The sequence below is a fragment of the Zalophus californianus genome, chromosome X, assembly GCF_009762305.2.
Source record: "Zalophus californianus isolate mZalCal1 chromosome X, mZalCal1.pri.v2, whole genome shotgun sequence".
In the NCBI taxonomy this organism is placed as follows: Eukaryota; Metazoa; Chordata; class Mammalia; order Carnivora; family Otariidae; genus Zalophus; species Zalophus californianus.
Genome location: NC_045612.1, coordinates 82759487 through 82785108, shown reverse-complemented (window position 1 = coordinate 82785108; position 25622 = coordinate 82759487). Strand labels below are relative to the sequence as shown.

Below are 25622 nucleotides of genomic sequence, written 5' to 3'. Positions count from 1 at the left end.
AATCACTGGCAAATTCTACCAAACAATTAAAGAGGAAAAACCAATTCTACACAATCTCTTCCAAATAAAAACAGAACACCTGCCAACTTATTTTGAGTCCAGCATTACCCTAATACCAAACCAGACAAAGACAGCACAAAAAAAACTACAGACCAATATTTCCCAAGAAAATAAATGAAAAAATGTTCAATGAAATACTAGTAATTCAAATCCAGTAATATAAAAAAGGAAGAATATACCTTGACCACATCCTGGGAATACAAAGATGGTTCAATATTCAAAAGCCAATGGACTAAGAAGAAAAAGCACATGATCCTATCAGCAGATGCAAAAAAATACATTTGACAAAATACACCATCCTTTAATGATAAGAACTCTTTGTAAACTAGGAACATAACTTCCTCAACCTGATAATGTACATCTACAAACCTAATAGCTAATGTAATTCTTAATGCTGACTGAATGCTCTTCCCAAAGATATATCCTCTCTCATCACTCCTATTCACCATTGTTTGAAAATCCTAGATGGTGCAGTAAGGAAAAAAAAAAGGCATACAAACTAGAAAAGAAATAAAACTGTCCTTATTCACAGACAATATGATCATCTACACAGAAAATACCAACAAACCTACCAAAAAACTCCTTGTGAGTTTAGAGAGGTTGCAGGATACAAGGTCAACACAGAAAAATCAATCATATTTTTATATAGTAGCAGTGAACAATTAGAAATTGAAATGAACAAAACAATATCCTTTAAAAAGAGGCCTAAAATATAAAATACTTAAATAAATGTTAAAAAATGTATGGGACTTGTCCTAGCCTCAGCAATCAGACAACACAAAGAAATAAAAGACATCCGATTTGGCAAAGAAGTTAAACTCTCACTCTTTGCAGATGACATGATCCTCTATGTGGAAAACCCAAAGACTCCACCCCAAAATTGCTAGAACTCATACCAGAATTTAGCGAAGTGGCAGGATATAAAATCAATGCACAGAAATCAGTTGCATTTCTCTATTTATATAGAAATATATATATTTCTATATATATTCAACGAGACAGATGAAAGAGAAATTAAGAAGTCGATCCCATTTACAATTGCACCTAACACTGTAAGATACCTAGGAATAAACCTAACCAAAGAGGCAAAGGATCTGTACTCAGAAAACTATAGGATACTCATGAAAGAAACTGAGGAAGACACAAAGAAATGGAAAAAAGGTCCATGCTCACGGACTGGAAGAATAAACATCGTTAAAATGTCTATGCTACCTAGAGCAATCTACACATTCAGTGCAATCCCTATCAAAATACCAACAACTTTTTACACAAAACTGGAATAATCCTAAAATTTGTATGGAATTAGAAAATACCCCAAATAGCCAAAGGAATGTTGAAAAAGAAAACCAAAGCTGGTAGCATCACAATTCTGGACTTCAAGCTCTATTACAAAGCTGTAGTCATCAAGACAGTATGGTACTGACATAAAAACAGACACACAGATCAATGGAACAGAATAGAGAACCCAGAAATGGACCCTCAACTCTATGGTCAACTAATCTTTCACAAAGCAGGAAAGAATATCAATGGGAAAAAGTCTCTTCCACAAATGGTGTTGGGGAAACTGGACAGCAACATAAAGAAGAATGAAACTGGGCCACTTGCTTATACCATACACAAAAATAAATTCAAAATGGATGAAAGACCTCAATGTGAGAGGAATCTATCAAAATCCTATAGGAGAACACAGGCAGCAACCTCTTCGACCTCGGCCACACCAACTTCTTGCTGGACACATCTCCAAAGACAAGGGAAACAAAGGCAAAAATGAACTATTGGGACTTCCTCAAAATAAAAAGCTTTTGCACAGCAAGGAAACAGTCAACAAAACCAAAAGACAACTGACAGAATGGAAGAAGATATTTGCAAATGACATATCAGATAAAGGGCCAGTATCCAAAATCTATAAAGAACTTATCAAACTCAACACCCAAAGAACAAATAATCCAATCAAGAAATGGGCAGAAGACATGAACAGACATTTTTCCAAAGAAGACATCCAAATGGCCAACAGACACATGAAAAAGTGCTCAACATTGCTCAGCATCAGGGATATCCAAATCAAAACTTCAATGAGATACCACCTCACACCAGTCAGAATGGCTAAAATTAACAAGTCAGGAAAGGACAGATGTTGGGGAGGATTCAGAGAAAGGGGAACCCTCCTACACTGTTGGTGGGAATGCAAGCTGGTGCAGCCAATCTGGAAAACAGTATGAAGCTTCCTCAAAACATTGAAAATAGAGCTACCCTATGGCCTAGCAATTGCACTACTGGGTATTTACCCCAAAGAGACAAATATAGTGATCCGAAGGGGCACGTGCACCCCAATGTTTATAGCAACAATGTCCACAATAGCCAAACTATGGAAAGAGCCCAGATGTCCAACAACAGATGAATGGATAAAGAAGATGTGGTGTGTATATACATATATATACACACACACATATACATACAATGGAATATTATGCAGCCATCAAAGAATTTAAATCTTGCCATTTGCAATGACGTGGATGGAACTAGAGGGTATTATGTTGAGCGAAATAAGTCAATCAGAGAAAGACAATTATCATATGATCTCACTGATATGTGGAATTGAAGAAAGAAGGCAGAGAATTATGAAGAAAAAATGAAACAAGACGAAACCAGAGAGGGAGACAATCCATAAGACACTCTTAATCTTAGGAAACAAACTGAGGGTTGCTAGAGGGGAAGGGGGTGGGGGATAGGGTAACAGGGTAATGGACAATGGAGAGGGTATGTGTTGTAATGACCACTGGGTATTATATAAGATTGATGAATCACAGACCTGTACCCCTGAAACAAGTAATACATTATATGTTAATTAATTGAATTTAAATTTAAAAAATAATAATAAAAAATGTATGGGGTTGTATGCTGAAAACTATACAATGCTGATGAAAAAAATCAAAGATGAACTAAGTAAATGGAGAGATATATTATATTACTGGATTTGAAAACTCAAATTCATCTATATGGTTGACCCTTGAACAACACATGTTAGGTCTGAGCTGTGTGGGTCCGCTTATATATGAATTTTTTTCATAAATACAATACAGTACTTTAAATGTATTTTCTCTTCCTTATAATTTTCTTAATAACATTTTCTTTTCTCTAGCTTACTTGATTATAAGAATACAGTATATAATACATGTAACATACAAAATATGTGTTAATCGACAATTTATGTTATCTGTAATGCATTCAGTCAATAACAGGCTATTAGTAGCTACGTTTTTTGGGGAATTAAAAATTATATGTGGATTTTTTACTGCATGGGGGGGTTGGCTTCCCTAACCCCCATGTTGTTAAAGGGTCAACCATATATTTAATATAAGGAATTCCCATTAAAATCCCAGGATTATTTTTGTAGATATAGAAAAGATTATTCTAAAATGTACATATATGGAGAGACAAAGGAACTAGAACAGACAAAATAATTTTGAAAAAGAAAAAGAAAATTGTAGGGATCACTACCTAATTTTGACTTACCATAAAGTATTCAGAGTTCTATTTGCACAGAGATAGACATATGGGTCAACTGAACAGAATAGTGTCCAGAAATAGACCCACACAAACAGCAATTCAATGGAGAGAAGACAGTATTTTCAACAAACTGTTGAAAAACTGGACATCAATATGCAAAAAATAAACCAAAATACCTGACACACTTTATACAAAATGAACTCAAAATGGATGATTTGTTCTAAATGTAAAATGTAAAAGTATATAATTTTTATAAGAAAACAGGACAATATTAGCATGCCTGCAGTTAGGCAAAGGATTTTTATACGTGACACCCAAAGCACAATCCATAAGAAATGAAAATTTAAAACTTCTCCTTTGCAAAAGACACTGTTAAAAGAATGTAAAGATAAACTATAGGCTGGGAGAAAATATTTCCACAAACCAGACATCTGACAAAGGACTTTAAGCAAGAATATACAAAGAACTCTCAAAAATCAACAGTGAGTAAACAAACAACTCAAGTAAAAATGGACAAAAGACTGTTCATGAATAGACTATTCACCAAAGAGGGTATATGAATGGCAAATACGCACAAGAAAAAAATGTTCATCATTACTCATTTGAGAAATGCAAATTAAAATTATGAAGAGCTACCACTATACCCCTTTTAGAATGGCTATAAAGAAATACTGACAATAACAAGTGCTAGCGAGGAATGGAACAGTCACACTGGAAAGTGGTTTGACAGGGTCTTACAAAGTTAAAGTTAAACATATACTTACCATATGACCCAGAAATCCCACTCCTAGGTATTTACACCAAGGAAATGAAAACTTAGGTTCATAAGAAAAAGCCCCATACACAAATGTTTATAGCAACTCTATTCAAACCACCAAAAACTAGAAACATGTCAAATATCTTCCAGGGGTGAATGAATAAACATACTGTGGTATATCCACACAATGTATACTACTTGGCAATAAAAAGGAATGAATTATTGATAGATGCAATATGAAACAACTTAGAAGATTCTCAAAGACCTTATGTTGAATGAAAAATGCTATTCTTAAAAGATTACATACTGTATGATTCCATTCATATGTTATTCTCTAAACGATATAACTGTAGTGACAGAGAACAGACTGGTAGTTGCCAGAGATAGCGATGTTTGCGTGTGATTACAAAGGGATAGCATGAGATTTCTGGGGTGGTTCAGTTGTTCTGATCCTGATTGTGATGGTGGTTACATAATCTGTACATGTGCTAAAAATTCACAGAACTATATACACACATATACAAAAGTCAGTTACCCATAGTGCAAGTATAAATTAAATTATCAGAAATAAAACTAACTTATTTTCCTAACTTTTAATTTTATTTCACAAGACAAATTCCCAGTAGAGCCCATTTTTCACTATTAACAATGATGTATTGATTTTTGTTTTACGTGGACCAACTTTAAGTAGTCTTTTTCATTATCCATTAACCTCCACTAAGCAAGACCTTCTTTATATTAAAATATACGTTTAAGTAAATAAAAGAGTAGAAGGACATATTCTAGAGCGATAACTACAGCAAGTTGTTTGTGAGTAATGACATTTTAAGTGACTTTGTTTTCTAAATTTTCCAGAATGAGCTTATATAACATTGATAATCAGTGGGAAAAAGCTAAAGAACCCTTTCAGTCCAGGCCTAGTAATGTTTTCAAAGGAAACTGTGGGGCTCTGGTCTGTAAGCACGGAGAAAACAAGCAGCTACGAGGAGAGAAGGTAGGTAGCACAGACCAAAAAAATCAGATCTGCTGGTGGTACTAGTGAAGGTAATAAAACTGGCGACTCTTAGGAAGGAGAAGGCTAGCTCACCTGAGACTGTTTGAAAACATCCTTTCCAACGACATCCAGGTTTGAGGGGTCTTTGATGGAACTAACATACTCAGAAACAGCCTTGATCACCACATCACAGGGAGGAAGAACCAGCTGATGAGCCCGGACCTAGAAGATTTAAGATAAGCAAGGTACATTGACATCGGCGGTGATGGATCATTAAGAGAAAGAGTGAGGTAGGTGTAAGAGAATTCAAATTCAGTAAATGTACTGAGAGATAGTTAAAATCTTTTCTTTTAAAATATCTTCCCCTGTAATTCTCAGTATAGAACACTTGGAAAAGATAAAACAGTATAAAGAAAGATAACATCATATCATTTATAAATCCTACTACAGAAGAGAGCCACTAGTTGATGACATTGTCATGATTCATCAGTTTTCTTTCATAATACCATTTGGCTGCTTCCATTTTTTTGCTATTAAAGGTAAGGTTTTAATTTGTGGACCATGTTTGGATCCTAATTTGAACTAACCACAAAAAAGCCTTATGGGACAATCAGGAAGATCCTAAAACGGACTAGATATTAAAATGATACCAAGAAATTATCATTAATTTTGTTAAAAGTAATAATGGCATTGTGCTCATGCATGAAAATGCCTATATGCTTTAGAGATGCATATCGAAGAATGTGGGAGTAAAATGACTTGAGGTCCAGAATTTATTTTAAAATACATTAGCAACAGAAACAACAACAACAACAAAACCCAGCAAGTGTGGCTACATCTTGATAACTGTTGGAGCTAGAAGATGTTACAATAGTGACTGCCTATGCTATATTTTCTCTACTTTTACGATGCTTAAAAATTTTTTTAATGCCGTGATAAAATGTAGATATGATTTGTTGTTCACTTTCCAATTATTTAATTATAAGCTTCCTAAAATTGTAATTAGTCAATGGGTATAAACTTCTTAAAGACTTTTTATATAAAATTGTTTGGGCAAAAGGCTGTACCATTCATTCCTTCAACAAGTATTTACTGCCTACTGTGTACTAACTAGGTACTGTCACAGGCACCAAGAATACAGCAGTGAACAAGATAGAGAAAGATCGCGGCCCCCATGGAAGCTTAAATTGTGGGGTAGGTGTGTCAAGATAGGGTGAGGGGAGTCAAATAAAATAAACAAGTAAAATGCATACTGTGCTAGATGTAGATAAGTGCTATGGAGAAAATCTAAGAGGATGACCTTGGGAATTCAAGTGTGTGCATGCATCTGCACAAGCAAGTAATATTAAATAAGATGGTCAGAAAAGGCCTCACTGAGAAAATGAAATTTGAGAAAACCTCTAAGAGGGAGGTACAAAGCTATGTGGGAGGAAAAAGCATCCCAAGTAGAGGGAATAATAAGTACAAAGGTTCTACAAACAAAAGAAAAGAAAGGATGACATCATAGCTGTAAGAGACCCCAGTCAGTACAGGACTTTGTAGGCCATGGTCAAGATTGAGTGAGTGACATGAAGAGCCACTGGAGGGTTTTGAATAGAGAAGCAACATGATCTGAATCAGTTTTTGAAAGATCCACTCCTGCTATTGTACTGAGAATAGGTTTTGGGGAGGGGAGGAGAGTGCAAACAGAAGACCAACAGTTAATAAGCTGTTATAATAATCCAAGCAAGAAATAATGGTGGCTTGACCAGGGTAGTAGCAATGAAAATGGTGAGAAGTGGACATATATTGGAAGAAGAACTGATGGTATTTGCTGGCAGAAGAAATGTAGGGTGTGAGAAAGAGAGAGAGAAGTCAAGGATGACTCTATGGTTTTTAGCCTGAACAACTAGAAGGATGGGATTGCCATTAATAAAAATGGGGAAGGCTCTGGGAGGAACAGATTTAGGGGAAAGATCACAAGTTTCCATTTAGATACACTTCCTTAAGATGTTTAGTAGGCTGTTAGATATTATAATCTGGAGTTCAAGAGGGATGTCAAACCTAGAGACACAGATTTAGGAGTCATCAATGGACTGGTGATACTTAAAAGTCATGAGACTGGATGATATCAATCACTAAGGCAGAATGTGTAGAGAGAACTGACAGAAGGGACCAAGGACAGAATTCAGGGACACTCCAAAGATAAGAAATAGAAAAGAAGTCAAAGAAGCAACAAAGGAAACAGTAGCTGCAGCCAGTGAAGGTAAGAAGGAAACTAGAAGAGAGTGGTGTCCTTAAAGCCAAGTGAAGAACATGTTCTAAGGAAGAGGGAGTGAGCCACTGGGTCAAATGCTGCTGTTGGTCAAGTAAGATGAAAACTGAGAACTGGCCATTAGATTTATTAACATGAAGGATTATGAACATCTGGACCTCGTCAAAAACAATTTCAAAACAGATTGCAGAGAGAATAGGGAAAAGGGATAATAAACAGCTCAAGTGTAGATGACTCTCTAGAGGGCTTTGCTATAAGGGAAGGAAGAAATGTGGGCCATGAGAGAAGAGGAAATATGGAACAATAGCTTGGGTGGAGGGAGTAAGGTCAAGAGCAGAATTTGCTTTATTTTTTAATATGGATGCATGCTTATAAATCTGATGGGAAAAATCCAATGAAGAAAGAAAATTGATGATGCAGGAGAAAGAAGTAAGAACTGCAAAAGTGATGCCTTTCAGTTAGCAAGAGGGGATGTGATCTAGCATGTAAGTAGAGGGGTTGGCCTTAGATAGGAACATGGACAGGTACTCCACAGTTAACACAAGGCAGGCAGAAAATGTGGGCACATAGGTGCACATAGGTGAGAAGATGAAAGGCTAGGAGCCAGTAAAGTTCTGTTTCAAATGCTTCCATTTTCTAAGTGAAATAGGAAGCCAGCTCATGAGCTGACAGTGAGCAAGGAGGAGGGAGTATTAGAGGCTTGAGGAGAGAAGAAAAAGTATGAACTAGCAGAGTGAAAGAATTAGAGAAAAGTTATATATTCACCAATTTACACTACCACCAGAAATGTATGAGAGCATCAGTCTCAACATAGACTCAACAGGAGTAGGCAGACTAATTTTTCAGTATTTGCCGAACTACTAGGTTAAAAAAAATCATTTAATTTGCATGTGTGGGGGCACCTGGGTGGCTCAGTCGTTAAGCATCCGCCTTCGGCTCGGGTCGGGATCGAGCCCCGCATCAGGCTCCCTGCTCAGCGGGAAGCCTGCTTCTCCTTCTCCCACTCCCCTGCTTGTGTTCCCTCTCTTGCTGTGTCTCTCTGTCAAATAAATGAATAAAATCTTAAAAAAGAAGATCTTTTAAAAAAAATTTTGCATGTGTGATCACTAGGGAGATTTAACATCTATCTAGTCATACTATTGGCCACTGTATTTCTTCTTTTGTGAGCTGCTTCAGTCTTTGGCTCATTATTTCATTTACTGGAGTATTAGTATTTCACTTCATGGGTTTGTATGAATCCTTAAGATATTAAGGGTATTGTCTTTATAACAAATGGTGCTGGGAAAATTGGACAGCTACATGAAAAAGAATGAAACTGGTTCACTTTCTTACACCATACACAAAAATAAACTCAAGATGGATTAAAGACTTAAATGTGAAACCTAAAACCATATAAATCCTTGAAGAGGGCACAGGCAGTAATCTCTTTGACAATGGCTATAACAACATTTTTCTAGACATGACTCCTGAGGCAAAGGAAACAAAGGGAAAAATAAACTATTGGGACTACAAAATAAAAAGCTTCTGTGCAGCAAAGGAAACAATCAACAGATTGAAAAGGCAATCTACTGAATGAAAGAAGGTATCTGCAAATGACATATACAATAAAGGGTTAGTATTCAAAATATACAAAGAACTGATACAACTCAACACCCAAAAAACAAATAATCCAATTAAAAAATGGGCAGAAGACATGAACAGACATTTCTCCAAAGAAGACATACAGATGGCCAACAGACACATGAAAAGATGCTCAACATCACTCATCATCAGGGAAATACAAATCAAAACCACAATGAGACACCACCTCACACCTGTCAGAATGGCTAAAATCAGAAACACAAGAAACAACAAGTGTTGGTGAGGATGTGGAGAAAAAGTAACCCTCATGCACTGTTGGTGGGAATGCAAAGTGGTGTAGGCACTGTGGAAAACAGCCTGGAGTTTCCTCAAAAAGTTAAAAATAGAACTGCCTTATAATCCAGTAATGGCACTACTGGGTTTTTACACAAAGAATACAAAAGCACTAATTCAAAGGGATACATGCCCCCCTATGTTTATGGCAGCATTATTTTCAATAGCCCTGACATGGAAGCAGCCCAAGTGTCCATTGATAGATGAATGGATAAAGAAGAAGTAGTACATATATACAATGGAATATTATTCACCAATAAAAAAGAATGAAATCTTGCCATTTACAGTGACATGGATGGATCTAGAGAATATAATGCTAAGTGAAATAATTCAGTCAGAGAAAGACAAATACCATATGATTTCACGCATATGTGGAATTTAAGAAAAAAATGAACAAAGCGGAAAAAAAGAGAGAGACAAATCAAGAAACAGACTCTTAACTATAGAGAACTAATGGTTACCAGAGACGGGGATGGGTGTGGGGATGGATTAAATAGGTGATGGTGATTAAGGAGTGCCCTTGTCTTGATGAGCGCTTGATGCATGGAATTGTTGAATCACTATACTGTATACCTCAAAGTAATATAATACTATATGTTAAATATACTGGAATTAAAATAAAAATTTAATTAAAAGAGAGATTAAGGGTATTGATCATAATTATAATTTTGTATTTGAAATATTTCAAGCCTAATGAAAGGTAATTATTCTATCAAAAGTCCAATGAAAAGAACCTGACATCCCCTAGGCATGGATGTATAGGCAGGAAATGGGGCACTTTACCTTAAGTGATGCAAGGGGATGTTCTGGTCCCAAGAGGCTCCAGTGAAAAGCAGCCAGGTCCTCATCTGGGAGAATGTGGTTACCTATAAAGTACATTTGTCATTTATTGACTGTGCAAATGTTTTCATAGAACCTCCAGGCCATGAAAGGGCTTCTGGGGAAGAAAATAATCGTAGATTCTCAATGTAATATCTATAGTATCTATGTGTTGATTACCTACTATGTATCACATGCATTATATGTTTTATTATTGTAATAACCATGCCTAGTAGTATTATTATCCCCATTGTACAGATAGGGAAACTGAGGCTCAAACAAATTTGGTGCTTAGCCCAAAGTAGCTTGGTTAATAAGTGCCCCCACCAGGATTAGAAGCAGGCTCCAAAGCCCATGCTATTATCTATTACCTAGTCATTCTGCCTTTTATAATAGCAGCCACAATTACTGACTGCCTAGTAAGTGCTGGACATTTTATATACCTCATTTCATTTAGTTTTGTCAGTAACACAATGAGGTATACTATTCCATTTCACAGATGAAACCAGGGAGGTGTAACTTCAGTGATATGTCATAGGCCTAATTCTAAAACTGTGCTGACTCCATTAGATGAGCCAAACTCAAATCATTTGGGATTATAAGCAGAGGTTACACCTGAGACAACATATTAACCTTCATGCTGTCAGTAATTGGAAAGCCAACTGAAAACATAATCAGCTCTTGGGGTGCTTGGGTGGCTCGGATGGGTAAGCGTCCAACTCTTGGTTTCAGCTCAGGTCATGATCTCAGGATCCTGGGATCGAGCCCCGAGTCAGGCTCTGTGTTTAGCAGAAGTCTGCTTTAAGATTCTCTCTCCATCTCCCACTGCCCCTCCCCCCACTCGCGTTTTCTCTCTCTCTCAAACAATAAATCTTTAAAAACCATAACCAGCTCTCTGCAATTTACTTTTAAATTCATCTTTAAAAGATAAATTGATGAATGGCTAGAATGGAGAGATATATGATAAAGCAAGTATAGGAAAATGTTAATGGCAGAATACAGGTGGTAGATATATGATATATAGGATTTTCACTACCAAATTCTTTCAATTTTGCTGTGTTTGGATATTTTCATAATAAAATGTTCACACAACAGAAAAAAAAAACACATACAACAATTTGTGTTCTTCTAAACTGAGACAGTAGGAAAGAAATGCTAATGCTCTGAATGGGGAACCAAAGCTATCTAGGGCTAATAAAACATTTGGCCTAAGACAGTACTCTGCATAAATAGTTATGGAATGTAACAAAAAAAGTTTTACAAAAATCGAAATAATTTTAAAGGATGTCCTGTATTAAATTCCTAAGACAAATACGCTGAGTTTCTAGTAAGAAGTCCAAAAGCCTCCTGGGTTTTCACCAGCATAGTGTTTAGCATGTGGACTTTAAAAAGATAACTTATGATAGGCTATATTGCTCTGGTCTTCGTGTCTTAACATTGGAAGAGGAAATTTTACCAATCACTGGAGTCTGTTCTTTGGATACCTACCTAGCAACGCAGCAAATATGGGAAAATTCATCCGCTTCAAGCCCAGCTGCTTGGCCACCTCCTGCATCAGGAACTGATTGGTAGTGAGATTCTTCCCATTCCAGCTCAGCTTCAGAGCATGAGAACTGTAGTAAGAAGGAATATTGTAGAGAGCATACTCGGAATCATGGGCAAGAAGGCCATGGAAGCCATTTTCCCTGAAAAAAGCCACCACTTCCAAATGGTGGTCCTCAAGGCTCTGAAAGACCTAGGAGGGAAGAAGAGAGGAAAATGTCATGCAACAGAAACTGGCTATATTTGGTTAGAAATCCAGAAGGTTAGTAACTAAATTTTATAGTTGAAATTTAAGATCACACATGGTTGAACACAATACTCTACAAAAAAAAGTCTCTCCCAGCTTCAAACTTGATTATTCCTACTACAAAGACAGTATTATCTATGTATTCATTGAAATGCCCAGTCCTTTCATGAAACTGTGGTATGAGGCATTTCAAGAGAACACTGAAATTAACATGGTATATATTACTTAAGTTCCCACTTCACACAATAACAGAAGATATCTTTGTTAGAAAGATAATAAAACTATTATTTATTGCTCAGCACCTTCTATATACATCCATCTGTACCAGCACCTTCTATACTTTACATACATTATCTCATTGTCAGAACAACCATGAGCAAGGTAGATATGGATGAAAAAACTTGTATATAGAAATAGACACAGAAAGGTTAAATAACAGAATCTAAGTTCATCTAACTCCTTTTTTTTTTTTTTTAATCTAACACCTTTTAAAAAAATCCTTGCCTGTGGGTGTCTGGGTGGCTCAGTTGGTTAAGCCTCTGGCTCTTGGTTTCGGCTCAGGTCATGATCTCATGGGTCGTGAGATCGAGCCCCAGGTTGGGCTCTGTGCTCAGCGGGGAGGCTGCTTAAAGAGTCTCTCCCTCCCCCAACTCACGTGCACCCACACTGTCTCTATAAAATAAATAAATAAATCTTAAAAAAAAATCCTTGCTTGCTTTCTTAGGAACATCTTAGACCACAGAGCACCCATATAGGGCACTTCCAGTGGGTAGAGGTCAGAAACTTCACCCCACTTTAGAAACGGGAAAACTAAGACTATGAGAGGTTGGCTGGCCTAAAGCTGCATAATGAATGAGTGTACACAGGATTCAAACCCAGGCTGTTCTGACTCCAGAATGCACTTATTTCCACTATACCAGGCTTCTTCCTGGAGAGCACTATTTTTCATGTAACAGAGGCAGACGCTTAAGTGACCTTCCTGTGCATGTCTCTATCCCTGCACTTAGAGCATACTGATATAATCTGCACAGTGGTTATACCACGCTAACTTCCTTGACTGCAGAGACTTAATTTATCTATTCCTGGCTCCAACATAAAACCTGGGGTATAATAATATGAGTAATAATGGTTAACAGATACTGAATACATACTCTGTGCTAAGCAGCGTTCCAAGAACTCTGCATTCATTAACTCATTTAATATTCAATCATGTAAGGCCGTACTATTATTATTATCATCCCCATTTTTACACTGCTATTCCTAAGGTCACATGGCCGGAAGGAACAAAGCCTGGATTTTGGCTCTAGAACCCATGGACCTAAATATTTTTGTGGAACTCAACTGACCTATTTTTTTTTCATTTAAATTACAAAATAATTGTAGTTTTCTGGAGTCTGACAGGAGTTTCAATGCATTAAGCTTCTGCTAGGCTATGGAAAGAGACTAGCCACAGCAGATAGTCATGTCACACATTAAATCCACAGGGGAAGGGAGACTGATAAGCACACAGCAAATATGTGTATGTTTGTTTCCAAGCAAAGGAACCAAAAATCCTTACTTTGTACTGCAACATATTTACACCTAGAGTTATGATGAACTCCAATTGGGTCAGAGTAGGAGTATAGTTTTATGCTGTCCCCTGGTGATAGTTTGTTCCAGCATACCTCTCATACAAGTCACTCATTGAGCATCCATCTGTACCAGGCATAGTGCTAGGTATGGTACTTTCCCTCTCTTCATCACTGCAGGTGTTATAAGTCCCATCTTACAGATGATGAAACTGAGGCTCAGAGAAGCAAGGTGCCATGCTTAGGGCCATAGAGCATTCCAAATATCCATCAACAGAAAAAAAGGTTAAACTGTGGTATAACCATACAAGGGAATATTATTTAGCTATAAAAAGGAATGAAGTACTGATTCATGCTTCAACATAAATGAACTTAAAAACACTATAGAGTACAAGAAGCCAGACAAAAAGGCCACATATTACATGATTCCTTTTAAATGAATTTTCCAGAATAGGAAAATCCACTGAGAGGGAAAAATAGATTAGTGGTTTTCAGGGACTGGGGGAAAAGGGAAATGAAAAATGACTGCTAGAAGGTACTGAATTTCCTTTTGGGGTTTTAAAAATGTTTTGGAATTAGACAGTGATCATAGTTGCACAACTCTGTGAATACAAGTTAATTATACACTTAAAAATGGGAAATTTTGGGGTGCCTGAGTGGCTCAGTTGGTTGAGTGGCCGACTCTTGATTTCAGCTCAGGTCATGACCTCAGGGTCCTGGGATAGAGCACTCAGTGGGGAGTCTGCTTAAGGATTCTTTCTCTCCCTCTGCCCCTCCCACTACTCACGTGTATGTGCTCTCTCTAAATAAATCTTTTTTTAAAAATGGTAAATTTTACGGTATTGTGTAAATTATATATATTAAAAACCGGAACTAGAATTCAAATTCAGCTCTGTCTACAAAGCCTATGCTCTCTAAATCTCACTTGTAAAACTTATTATGGAAAATTTTAAATACATAAAGGTAAAGGAAATACCGTAACGAACCCCTATGATACCATTATCCTGTTTCAACCATTATCAATGTTAAGTCATTCTTGTTTCATCTACTATGCATCCCTTTTGTTCTGGCGTTTTTAAATGCACTTTTAAAATCATGACTAGAAAACCACATAAAATTTACCATCTTAACCATTTTTAAGTGTACAGTTCAGTAGTGTTAGGTTTAATCACCTTGTTGTGAAACACATCTCCAGAACTTTTTAATCTTAGAAATCTGAAACTCTATACCCATTAAACAACTCTCTGTTTTCACCTCTCCCCCAGCTCCTGACAACCACCATTCCACTTTCTATGAATTTGACTACTTTAGATACCTCATATAAGTGGAATCATACAGTATTTGTCTTTTTATGACCGACTTATTTCGCTTAACATAATGTCCTTGCGGTTCACTCACATTGTAGTATGTGACAGGATTTCCTTCCTTTTTAAGGCTGAATTAATATTCCATTCTATGTACATACCACAATTTCTTCCTCTATTAATCAATGGACTTATGGGTTGCTTCCACTTCTTGACTATTATGACTAGCACTGCTATAAACACAGATGTAAAAATATCTCTTTAAAATCCTGTTTTCAGTTCTTTTGGGTAAATACTCAGAAGTGGAATTGCTCAATCACACAGTAGTTTCATTTTTAATTTTTAAAAAGAACTTCCATATTGTTTTCCAAAGAGGTTACTCCATTTTATATTCCCACCAACAATGCACAAGGTTCTAACTTCTCCACGACCTCACCAACACTTCTTTTCTGTGCTTCCTTTTTTTATAGTAGCCATCCTAATGAGTATGAGGTGATATCTCATTGTTTTCATTTGCATTTCTCTGATAATTAGTGATGTTGAACATCTTTTCATATGATTATTGGTCATTTCTGGCATACTTTCAAGCAAATTCCAGATATCAAATCACCTATAATACTTCATTCTTTATCTGTAACAGATGAAGAGTTTAAAAATAACAAACAAAACTATCATTTCACTGAAGTTAACAAGTTTCTTAGTATCTTAATATCCTGTCCCTACTCTATTTTCCAAGATTACCTTAAAAATGTCTTTTGACAGTTGGTTTGTTCAAACCAGGATCCAAATAGGGTCCACATGCTGCATTTGGTTGATATGGCTTCTAAGTATCTTAATTTATAACAGTTGCCCTTGCCTTTATTAAATGCCATTTATTTGTTGCAAAAACCATAACTCACTTTTTAAATTACAAAGGTAATATGGATTATTCTACAGATTATGTTGGGATAACTGGACATTTATTTGAGAATAAGATAGATCCATTCCTCACATTTTAATTAGGATAACCATAAAAATAACAGAAGATTCCATGGGGATTTTTTAAATATAATTTCAGAGTGGGGAAAGTTTATGTATAAGAGAAAATCCAGTAACAGCAAAGAGGAAGATCAATCCTCTTGACTAAAAATAAAACATTTGTTTGGGAAAAGCCAATGTAAGTAAACGCAAAGGACAAAGGACAAACTGCAAAAAAAGTTGCAACTCATCGTATAGAGGGCTAATTTCTCTAACAGAAAAGAAAAAAAAACCTAACAACACAAGAAAACAGTTCACAAAAAAGGGGAAAACAAAATGATTGTAAGCATATAAGATGATCAAACTCACTTGTGATAAGAAGCGAAAATTAAAACAATACTGAAAGATGGTTATTTCAACCATAACATTACCAAATATACTGGTAAGGGAAACAGGCACACACAAATATTGAAGGTAGGTATGTAAATGGTACAATCTCCATGGAGAAAAACTTGGCAAGATCTGTCGTAATTAAAAATGCACATACCTTTTGACCCGGTAATTTTGCTTCTATGGATTTATCTTTTAGATATGTAAAGTACTTGGAACAATGCAAGTACTTAGGTATAAGCAAGAGCATTGCAACTGTATAAGTATTCATTATAGCATTATTGTAACAGCTGAAAACTGGAAAAAATCTAATTAATTGCCCATCAATAAGAGACTAGTTAAATTATAACATATACATACAATGGAATAGGGTGGAACCATAAAAAAAAAGGACAAAACTCTTATGTACTCACATGGAAAAATCAGCATGATATAGTAAATAAAAAAGCAAAGTACAAATTATGTATAGTATGCTACCATTTTTTGAAAGGTATATTTTTGGTGTGTGTGTAGCAAGTATTTATAAGTATTTGCTCTCATAGGCATAATAACTTTGGAATAATACACAGCTAACTGATAATACTGGTCAACTCTGGAGAAAAGAATCTAGTGACTAGGGATGGGGTGGAAGGGAGATTTTATCATATATTCTTTTGTACCTTTTGAATTTTTATAACATGAACTGCAATACTTAATTCAAAAGATAAATTACAACTGAATAAAAGAACATACTCCAGGTAAAAAAGAAATCAAAGAATACAGAAAGGTGTATGGTGAGAAGTAATACAGGCATGCCTCAGAGATATTGTGGGTTCAGTTCCAGAACACTGCAATAAAGCAAGTATCTCAATAAGGCAAGTCAAATGAATTTTTGTTTCCCAGTGCATATAAAAGTTATGTTTACACTATACTGTAGTCTATTAAGTATGCAATAGCATTATGTCTAAAAGTACATACCTTAGTTTAAAAATACTTTATTGTTAAAAAATACTAACAATCATCTGAGCTACAAGTCATAATCGTTTTGGTGGTGAAGGGTTTTGCCTCGATGTTGATGGCTGCTGGCTGATCAGGGTGGTGGATGCTGAAGGCTGGGGTGGCTGTGGCAATTTCTTAAGACAATAATAAAGTTTGCCCCATCGATTAACCCCTTTCACGAATGATTTCTCTGTAGCACCTGGTGCCATTTGATAGCATTTTACCCACAGTAAAATCTTCCAAAAGTGGAGTCAGTCCCTCAAATCCTGCCACTGCTTATCAACTAAGTTTATGTCATATTCTAAACTGTTTGTTTGTCACTGCAACATTCTTCACAGCATCTTCACCAGGAGCACATTCCATCTCAAGAAACCACTTTCTTGGGCACCTGGGTGGCTCAGTCGTTAAGCCTCTGCCTTCAGCTCAGGTCATGATCCCAGGGTCCTGGGATTGAGTTCCACATCGGGCTCCCTGCGCGGCAGGAAGCCTGCTTCTCCCTCTCCCACTCCCCCTGCTTGTGTTTCTGCTCTCGCTATCTCTCTCTCTGTCAAATAAATAAAATCTTTAAAAAAAAAAAAAAAGAAACCACTTTCTTTGCTCATCCATAAAAGGGAACTCCTCACCCTTAATTTTATCATGAGATCATGGCAATTCAGCCACACCTTCGGGTTCCACCTCCAATTCCAGTTCTCTTGCTATTTCTACCATGTCCGCAAGTGCTTCCTCTGTTGATCCTGAACACCTCAAAATCATCCATGAGGGTTGGGATCGACTTCTTCTGAACTCTCGATAATGTTGATATGTTGACTTCTTCCCATGAATCATGAATGTTCTTTTTTTTATTTATTTTTTAAAATATCTTATTTATTTGAGAAAGAGAGAATGAGAGACAGAGAGCACAAGAGGGAAGAGGGTCAGAGGGAGAAGCAGATTCCCTGCTGAGCAGGGAGCCCGATGTGGAACTTGATCCCAAGACTCTGGGATCATGACCTGAGCCGAAGGCAGTTGCTTAACCAAATGAGCCACCCAGGCACCCCAAATCATGAATGTTCTTAATGGCATCTAGAATAGTCAAGTCTTTCCAGATTTTCAGTTTACTCCGCCCAGATCCATCAGAGGAATCACTATCTATGGCTGCTATAGCCTTACAAAATTTCTTAAATAACAAGACTTGAAATTACTCCTTGATTCATGGGCTGCAGAATGGGTGCTGTGTTAGAAAGCATGAAAACAACATTAATCTTATGTATATCTCCATCAGAGCTCTTGGATAACCAGGTGCACTGTCAATGAGCAGTCATATTTTGAAAGGATTCTTTTTCTGAGCAGTAGGTCTCAAAATACTCAGTGAACCATGTTGTAAACAGATGTGGTGTCATCCAGGCTTTGTGTTTCCATTTATAGAGCACAGGCAGAGTATATTTAGCATAATTCTTAAGGGCCCTAGGATTTTCAGAATGGTAAATGAGCACTGGCTTCACCTTAAAGTTACCAGGTGCATTGGTCCCTAACAAGTTAGCATGTCCTTTGTATATTTGAAGCCAGGCATTGACTTCTCCTCTCTAGCTATGAAAGTCCTAGATGGCATCTTTTTCCAATAGAAGGCTATTTAACCTACATTGAAAACCTGTCTAATGTAGCCTCCTTCATGAATTACCTTACCTAGATCTTCTGGATGACTTGCCACAGCTTCTACACCAGCACTTGCTGCTTTACCATGCCCTTTTATGTCCTGGGGATGGATTCTTTCCTTAAATGTTATGAATCAACCTCTGCTAGCTTCAAACTTTTCTTCTGTAGCTTCCTAGAATTAAGGAGAGTTAGGGCCTTGCTCTGAATTAGGCTTTGGCTTAAGGGAATGTTGGAGCTGGCTTGATCCAGATCACTCAGACTTTCTCCATATCAGCAATAAGGCTGTTTTACTTATTTCATGTGTTCAGTAGAGTAGCATTTTTAATTTCCTTCAAGAACTTTTCCTTTGCATTCACAAAGTGGCTACCTTGTGGGCACAAGAGGCCTAGCTTTCGGCCTATCTCAGCTTTCAATCTGTCTTCCTCACTAAGCTCAATCATTTATCGCCTCTGATTCAAAGTGAGACGCAGTGCCTCTTCCTTTCACTTGAATACCTGAGGCCATTGTAGGGTTATTAATTGGCTTAATTTTACTATTCTTATGTCTCAGGGAATAGGGAAGCTGAATGGGTGGTCAGTGGAATAGTCAGGACACACACAACATTTATTAAGCTTGCCATCTTATATTGGTGAGGTTTGTGATGCCCCAAAACAATGACTATAGTAACATCAAAGATCTCTCTGATTATAGATCACTATAGCAAATATATTAATGATAAAGCCTGAAATATTGTGAGAATTACCAAAATGTGACACAGAAACAGGAAGTGAGCAAATGCTGTTGGAAAAATGGCGCCAACAGACTTGATGCAGGATTGTCAGAAATCCCCAGTTTGTAAAAAATGCTGTATCTGTGAAATGCAATAAAGCAAAGGGCAATAAAATGAGGTATGCCTGTAGTCCTTTTACCCCCATTCGCCGAAGGTAATACTTATTCCAAGCCTCTCCTCTGAGGAGTATGATTAAGTAGATCTAGGGCTAGGCTGGGAATATATTTTTTAAACCATTTTATTGAGGTATGATTGACATACAAAAAGCTGTACATAATTAATGTATACAATTTGAGTTTAGAGATAAGAATCATCACCACAGTCTATGCCATAAACATATCCATAACCTCCAAAAGTTTCCTCCTGCCCTCTTATTTTTTGTGATAAAAGCACTTAAAATAAGATCTACTGTCTTAGCAAAGTTCTAAGTACCCAATACAGTATTGTTAATCATGGGCACTATGCTGTGCAGACATCTAGGACTCATTTATCTTGTATAACCAAAATTTGTACCCTTTGACTAATACTTCCCCAATACTCCCTCCCGACAGTTCCTGGCCACCACCATTCTACTCTCTGCTTCTATGAGAGACAATTTTAGATTCCTCATACAAGCGGTATCCTGGAGTATTTGTCCTTCTGTGTCTGGCTTATTTTACTTAGTATAACGTCCTCCAGGTTCATCCCTCTTGTCCCAAATGGCAGGATTTCCTTTTTTAAGGCTGAAGAGTATTCTACTGTATGTATATACCACATTTTCTTTATTCATTCATCCAACAATGAACACTTGGGTCACTTTCAAGAACCCCAGGTGACTGTCATAATGAGGCAAGTTTAAGAAAGAGTGATGTCTACTCAGATCACCCAGCATGGCAATTTATTTTTTAGCAAAATATCATCTAGAGTTAACTGAAGGCAATTAAATCCTGACCAGGGCAAGGAAGAAGTCTTCCAGCCACAATACCCCTCAGAACAGCTGAGTACCCTGGCTCCGTTTCCATGTGTGATGACTGCTGCCACCTGTAAGCAGAATGACTTCCAGTCCCTGGCTCAAACTGATTCAGTTATATGTTAACCTTGCAATTTTTCAGAAGACTAAAATGATTTAGGTGAGCTTAAACAACATACCCAAACAACTACTTAGAAAAGAAGCACATTTGAACTTTAAAAAAAGTAAGAGTTGAGATTCTGAACAACTGCCTATAGCTTTTAATTGCTGTTCAGTACAACAAATATGAATTGAGGGCCTTCTAAATGCCAGGATGCAGACAGCAGAGTAAGACGCTCAATATACATGTTAAGAAGTTATAACCATAGGGCGCCTGGGTGGCTCAGTTGGTTAAGCGACTGCCTTCGGCTCAGGTCATGATCCCGGAGTCCAGGGATCGAGTCCCGCATCGGGCTCCCTGCTCAGTGGGGAGTCTGCTTCTCCCTCTGACCCTCTCTCCTCTCATGCTCTCTCTCTATCTCATTCTCTCTCTCAAATAAATAAAATCTTTAAAAAAAAAGAAGAAGAAGTTATAACCATAGGGTGCCATGGAAACCTAGAGGAAAGGCACCTAACCAGTCAATGGGGCAATGCTTTCTAGAGGAAGCAACACTTATTTATAAAACTCAAGGGAAAACAACTCTCTGAGAAAAGTTTAATGTCTCATTTCACTTTATAAGAAAAGTCAAGGGGAGGGGTGGATTATGTTTAAGTCTGCTTTAGCAATAGAAATATAGACAGTTTATATTTTAGCTGCAAGGCCTTTGTGCATTGGAGTCTAACAACCGAAAAAAATGCAGACCAAAACTATTACTGAAACAAATTTTCATCACTACACACTGTGTAGCCCAACAACTATTAAGAGATCAAACTGATAGTCATGAAGCTGAAGAATATAGAACTCAAAAGTAAGAATAGCAGCAAAAAAAAAAAAAACCCAAAGCCAATTCAAGGCAACATCAACAAAGTGGCCTTCTCTCCTGACTGTAGGAATCTCATCTACGTACACATGCATTGTAGAGTCTTTGCTATTAAATATCTCCATCAAGTTGGAGACAGAATACTGATCCAGTGTTTAGTAAAGGCTATTAAGGTGCTAATTTTAATTTGCAAATACCCAATTTTAGTAACCTTAATTACTATTAGGCTATTAATTACTATTAGATTTTTAAAAATCTGGTGTGGTTCATTTGGGGGCTGGAGACTCTACTTTGGGAATAACTTCTATCATCAGAAGATACAGCAGGAATTTCAGTATCTAGTGGACCTATGCTTAAATTCCAGTGATGGGTAAGTCATGGGCAAGTCACTTAGCTTCTTCATCTATAAAGTTGAGATTTTGCAAATTCCTGATTTTAAGACTTAGAAATTACTACTGATAAATTACTGAACACTACATCTGAAACTAATGATGTACTATAAGTTGGCTAATTGAATTTAAATTAAAAAAGACTTAGAAATTACTTATATAAAATACCTTGCATACAGGATCTGAAAAAGTGGTTATGAAATACATTAAGGTCTGTTTATTTTGCAGAGATGAAGCCTATGGTGTGTACTATTCTCTGTAGGTCCTTAGAAATCATTGAGACAAGTAGATACTAGGATAGGCACCTGTTTGGCCCAAAGCAAATTTTCAGGATTGAAAAATCAGAAAGACTGATACAAAAATAGAAAAAGTTCATCATTACATTTGTGTGTGTGATTTATTCTCCTTTAACTTGGAACAGGAGGTCTGATGCCTTTCTTATGTGCCAAGAGGTCAATGTTAGGTCTTATATTTTTGTGTTAGGATGTGCAGTAAAGAATTTAGCCTTTGGTCCTTTCATTGGAAATGATTAATTTTGTCCTATTTCATAATGGAAAACAGCTGTTTAGAAATGTAGGCATTTCTTAACAGACATTTTGCACAGTGCTTTTTTTATATTTAGGGTAACAACTCCCAAGATATTTGTAGAATTCTGGTATTCCAATGATATCATGCTTCATTTTCAGTACCATCACACAGTAATTCAGTATCTCCATTGTAGCTCTTCTTTCACGCCATAAACATTAATCAAGAAAGGCTAACTCAACAATATTAGTCCCTTTTCATAAAATATAATACCAGAGAGCCTTTCCTGGAATGCAACAGAAAATTCCGCAATTTGGGGGATGTAGTTCAGGCCATCACTTTCATTTCTTGGAAACCAATTTCAGCACAGTAAAGTCAGCCAGTTTATCATCTGCCAAATGAGTTTCCCAAAGGCATAATTTTGCTAGGAATGAGCAAATACAACCATGCATTTGTGAAGGTATTTTTGAATAAAACCGCTTTTATTCAGAGTGCCTAGATGAGTTGCAATGTCAACTAAACAGGTCAAATATTTTATTTCAATCTTTGCTAATGCACTGAATGCCCTTTGGATGCCAAATAAGTCTTTTTCTTTTTTCAGTATCTTCGGTACCATGCCTCAACTAAGCCAATCAATCTATATGTAATAGGTCAGATTTCTATAACGTGCCTCTAATAAATCAAAGTATTCAACTGTGTTTGGTGTAAACCACAATGTTAACCACTAGATCCTGACATGATTCATTTGGAACATTTCTGCACAAAAACTGAATCCCTAAGCAGTGACACAATGAAAAGCTTTAAGTCCTAATAAAGTATTTCTGCTTCAAATTGAAGCATTCTGAGCCCAAGAGTAACACTACTCCAGAAGCACTATCTGTAGTCATAATTTTGAGCAAGCTATACTAAAAATTTCAAGAGTTTCCTCAACACACAAAATCCAGGTATTTCTGAATGTACCTGTCACAGGCTCCAAGTCCAAAAGAGTTAGATTCCACCAAAATTCTTATCACATGAATTATATCTACGTGCAGTTGTTCTCAAACTTTAGGGTGTATCAGAATCAAAGGGTTTGTTAAAACAGATTGACAAGCCCCATATCCAGTTTTTGATCCAGTAGGTCTGGACTAGGGCCTAAGAATCTGCATTTCTAACAAGTTTCCACGTGACCTGAAACTGTACTGTTGGTCAGGGACCATACTTTGAGAACTACTGGCTAGGCACATAGTTAAGTGTATAGCTATTTGGGTAGTGTTTAGATCTCTTATAACTAGCTGCAATCTAAAACTTCCCAAATAGCTTCTTGACCCAATTTGTCCCAAAAGTGTTCAGCTACCAATCTTTAACATCCTGAGCAACAGTATTTCCTATCTTTACAAATGCTTATGATGTAATTTCTGCTGTACTCAACAGACACTCTTTTCTTAAACCACCACCTACAAGACTTTCAAGCCCTGGCAAAATTCTTCATTTACTATATAAATGCATTTCATAGCAGTATCACTTGTTCTGTCTGTATTCCAAAACACAGCCTATTGAAATTCCAAGCCCTCTTAAAAATTCTTTTTGTTTCAGCACTCCTCATTTTTATACTGGTCATATTTCTTACAATGGTTTATTTTAAAATGGTGTCTTAAACTGCAGTATTTCAACATATAATTTATTTAGATATAGAGGAATATGTGACCTTCTTCAGTTAATACTGCCAGCTTTTTGATTTGAGAGAGAGAAGACAATGCCTCAAGCCCCATGATAGCTTCTTCCCTTATGGCAAAAATGTATGTAGACTTGAGTGTATTCTTTGTGATTTAAGAGTGCCCAGAAGATGGACTAGTCTACTCTTACAGTTCTGGTTCAGATGCTTTGGCTGTGTTAAGAATTTTTCAATAGACCAAATTTAAGCCTTACACAGTGGCCTTATATGAAGATTTATCTGTAGAAATTGTCCTCTTTATAGACATGCCTGCCTATGTGCAAATTGGCAAAAGGAAGTTTCCCAAAGTTGAAAGATACCTTGGTTAAGAATTTGAAGCATATTTTAGTGTTTTAAAAATCTCATTAGTTATCTAACAAAACAACCGTTCATTCTGTCAACCAATGTTTTTTGCACACTTGGTATGTGTCCAAATACTGTATAAGGAGATGCAAAAATGAATAAAATATGGTCCCTTCCATCAAGTCACCTGCATATAACAGTCACAATATATTATGGTACAAGCCAATGGAAATATGTAAAGAGTACTATGGAAACACAGGAGGGACTGAAATTAATACGAAGTAACATATATGTCAAGTATGTTTCACATAAGTTATATCCAGTAGTTCTTTTGATCGTCCTGGGAAACATGGTATTACTTCCTTATCCATTTTATAAATGAAGGTCTTCAAAATTAAATAATAAATTACCCAAGATCCAACTAGTGACCTGAATCCAAGTCTTTGGATTTCAACTCATTTGCTCTTTTCACTAGAGCACAACAATCCCTTGTCACTGAATTAAAAAAAAATATGATTTTTAAATATGTGACCTTCTTGTATAATTTTTTGTCACTTTTCACAGATGTGGTTATAAGAAATATTTCATGCTTATCAAAACTACTATAAAAAAGTACAATGAATGGTGTTTTCATTATCTATTTCTATGTAACAAATTACCCCAAAAACTTAGTAGCTTAAAAAAACATTTATTATCTCATAGTATCTATGGGCATAGCTTAACTGGGTCCTCTGGCTCAGGCTGCAATCTGGGTATTAGCCGGGGCTGCAGTCATCTCAAGGCTCAACTGGGGAAGGATCCGCTTCCAAGCTCACTCACTTGGCTGTTGGCAGGATTCAGTTCCTTGCAGGTTGTTGGACTGAGGGCCTCAGTTCCTCACTGGCTGTTAGTTGGAGGCTGCCCTCAGTTTCTTGTCATGTGGGCCTCTCCATAGGGCAGCTCACAACATGGCAGCTTGCTTCATCAGAGTGATCAAGCAAGAAGAGCCAGAGAGAGAAAAAGAGAGTGCAAACAAGATGGAAGTCACAGTTTTTTATAACCTAATCTTGAAAGTGACATCTGATCACTTTGTTGTAGTCTGTTCATGAGAAACAAGTCACTAGGGGGGGCGT

General features: G+C 36.8%; 1 protein-coding gene across 5 annotated transcripts in view; it reads right to left on the bottom strand.

Moving 5' to 3' along the window:
- FAM120C (family with sequence similarity 120C) overlaps window positions 1-25622 on the bottom strand; it is a 111431-nt gene that overhangs the window by 76913 nt on the left and 8896 nt on the right. For 4 of the 5 annotated variants that reach the window (XM_027608063.1, XM_027608064.1, XM_027608065.1 and 1 more), the window contains exons 2-4: window positions 11794-12040; window positions 10270-10352; window positions 5412-5540 (exon numbers count right to left, since the gene is read on the bottom strand). In XM_027608063.1, the coding sequence (XP_027463864.1) occupies window positions 5412-5540; window positions 10270-10352; window positions 11794-12040 (459 nt within the window). Of the gene's footprint in view, window positions 1-5411; window positions 5541-10269; window positions 10353-11793; window positions 12041-25233; window positions 25469-25622 lie in introns of those variants that run through there. The other variant, XR_003522587.1, reaches the window with a different exon arrangement.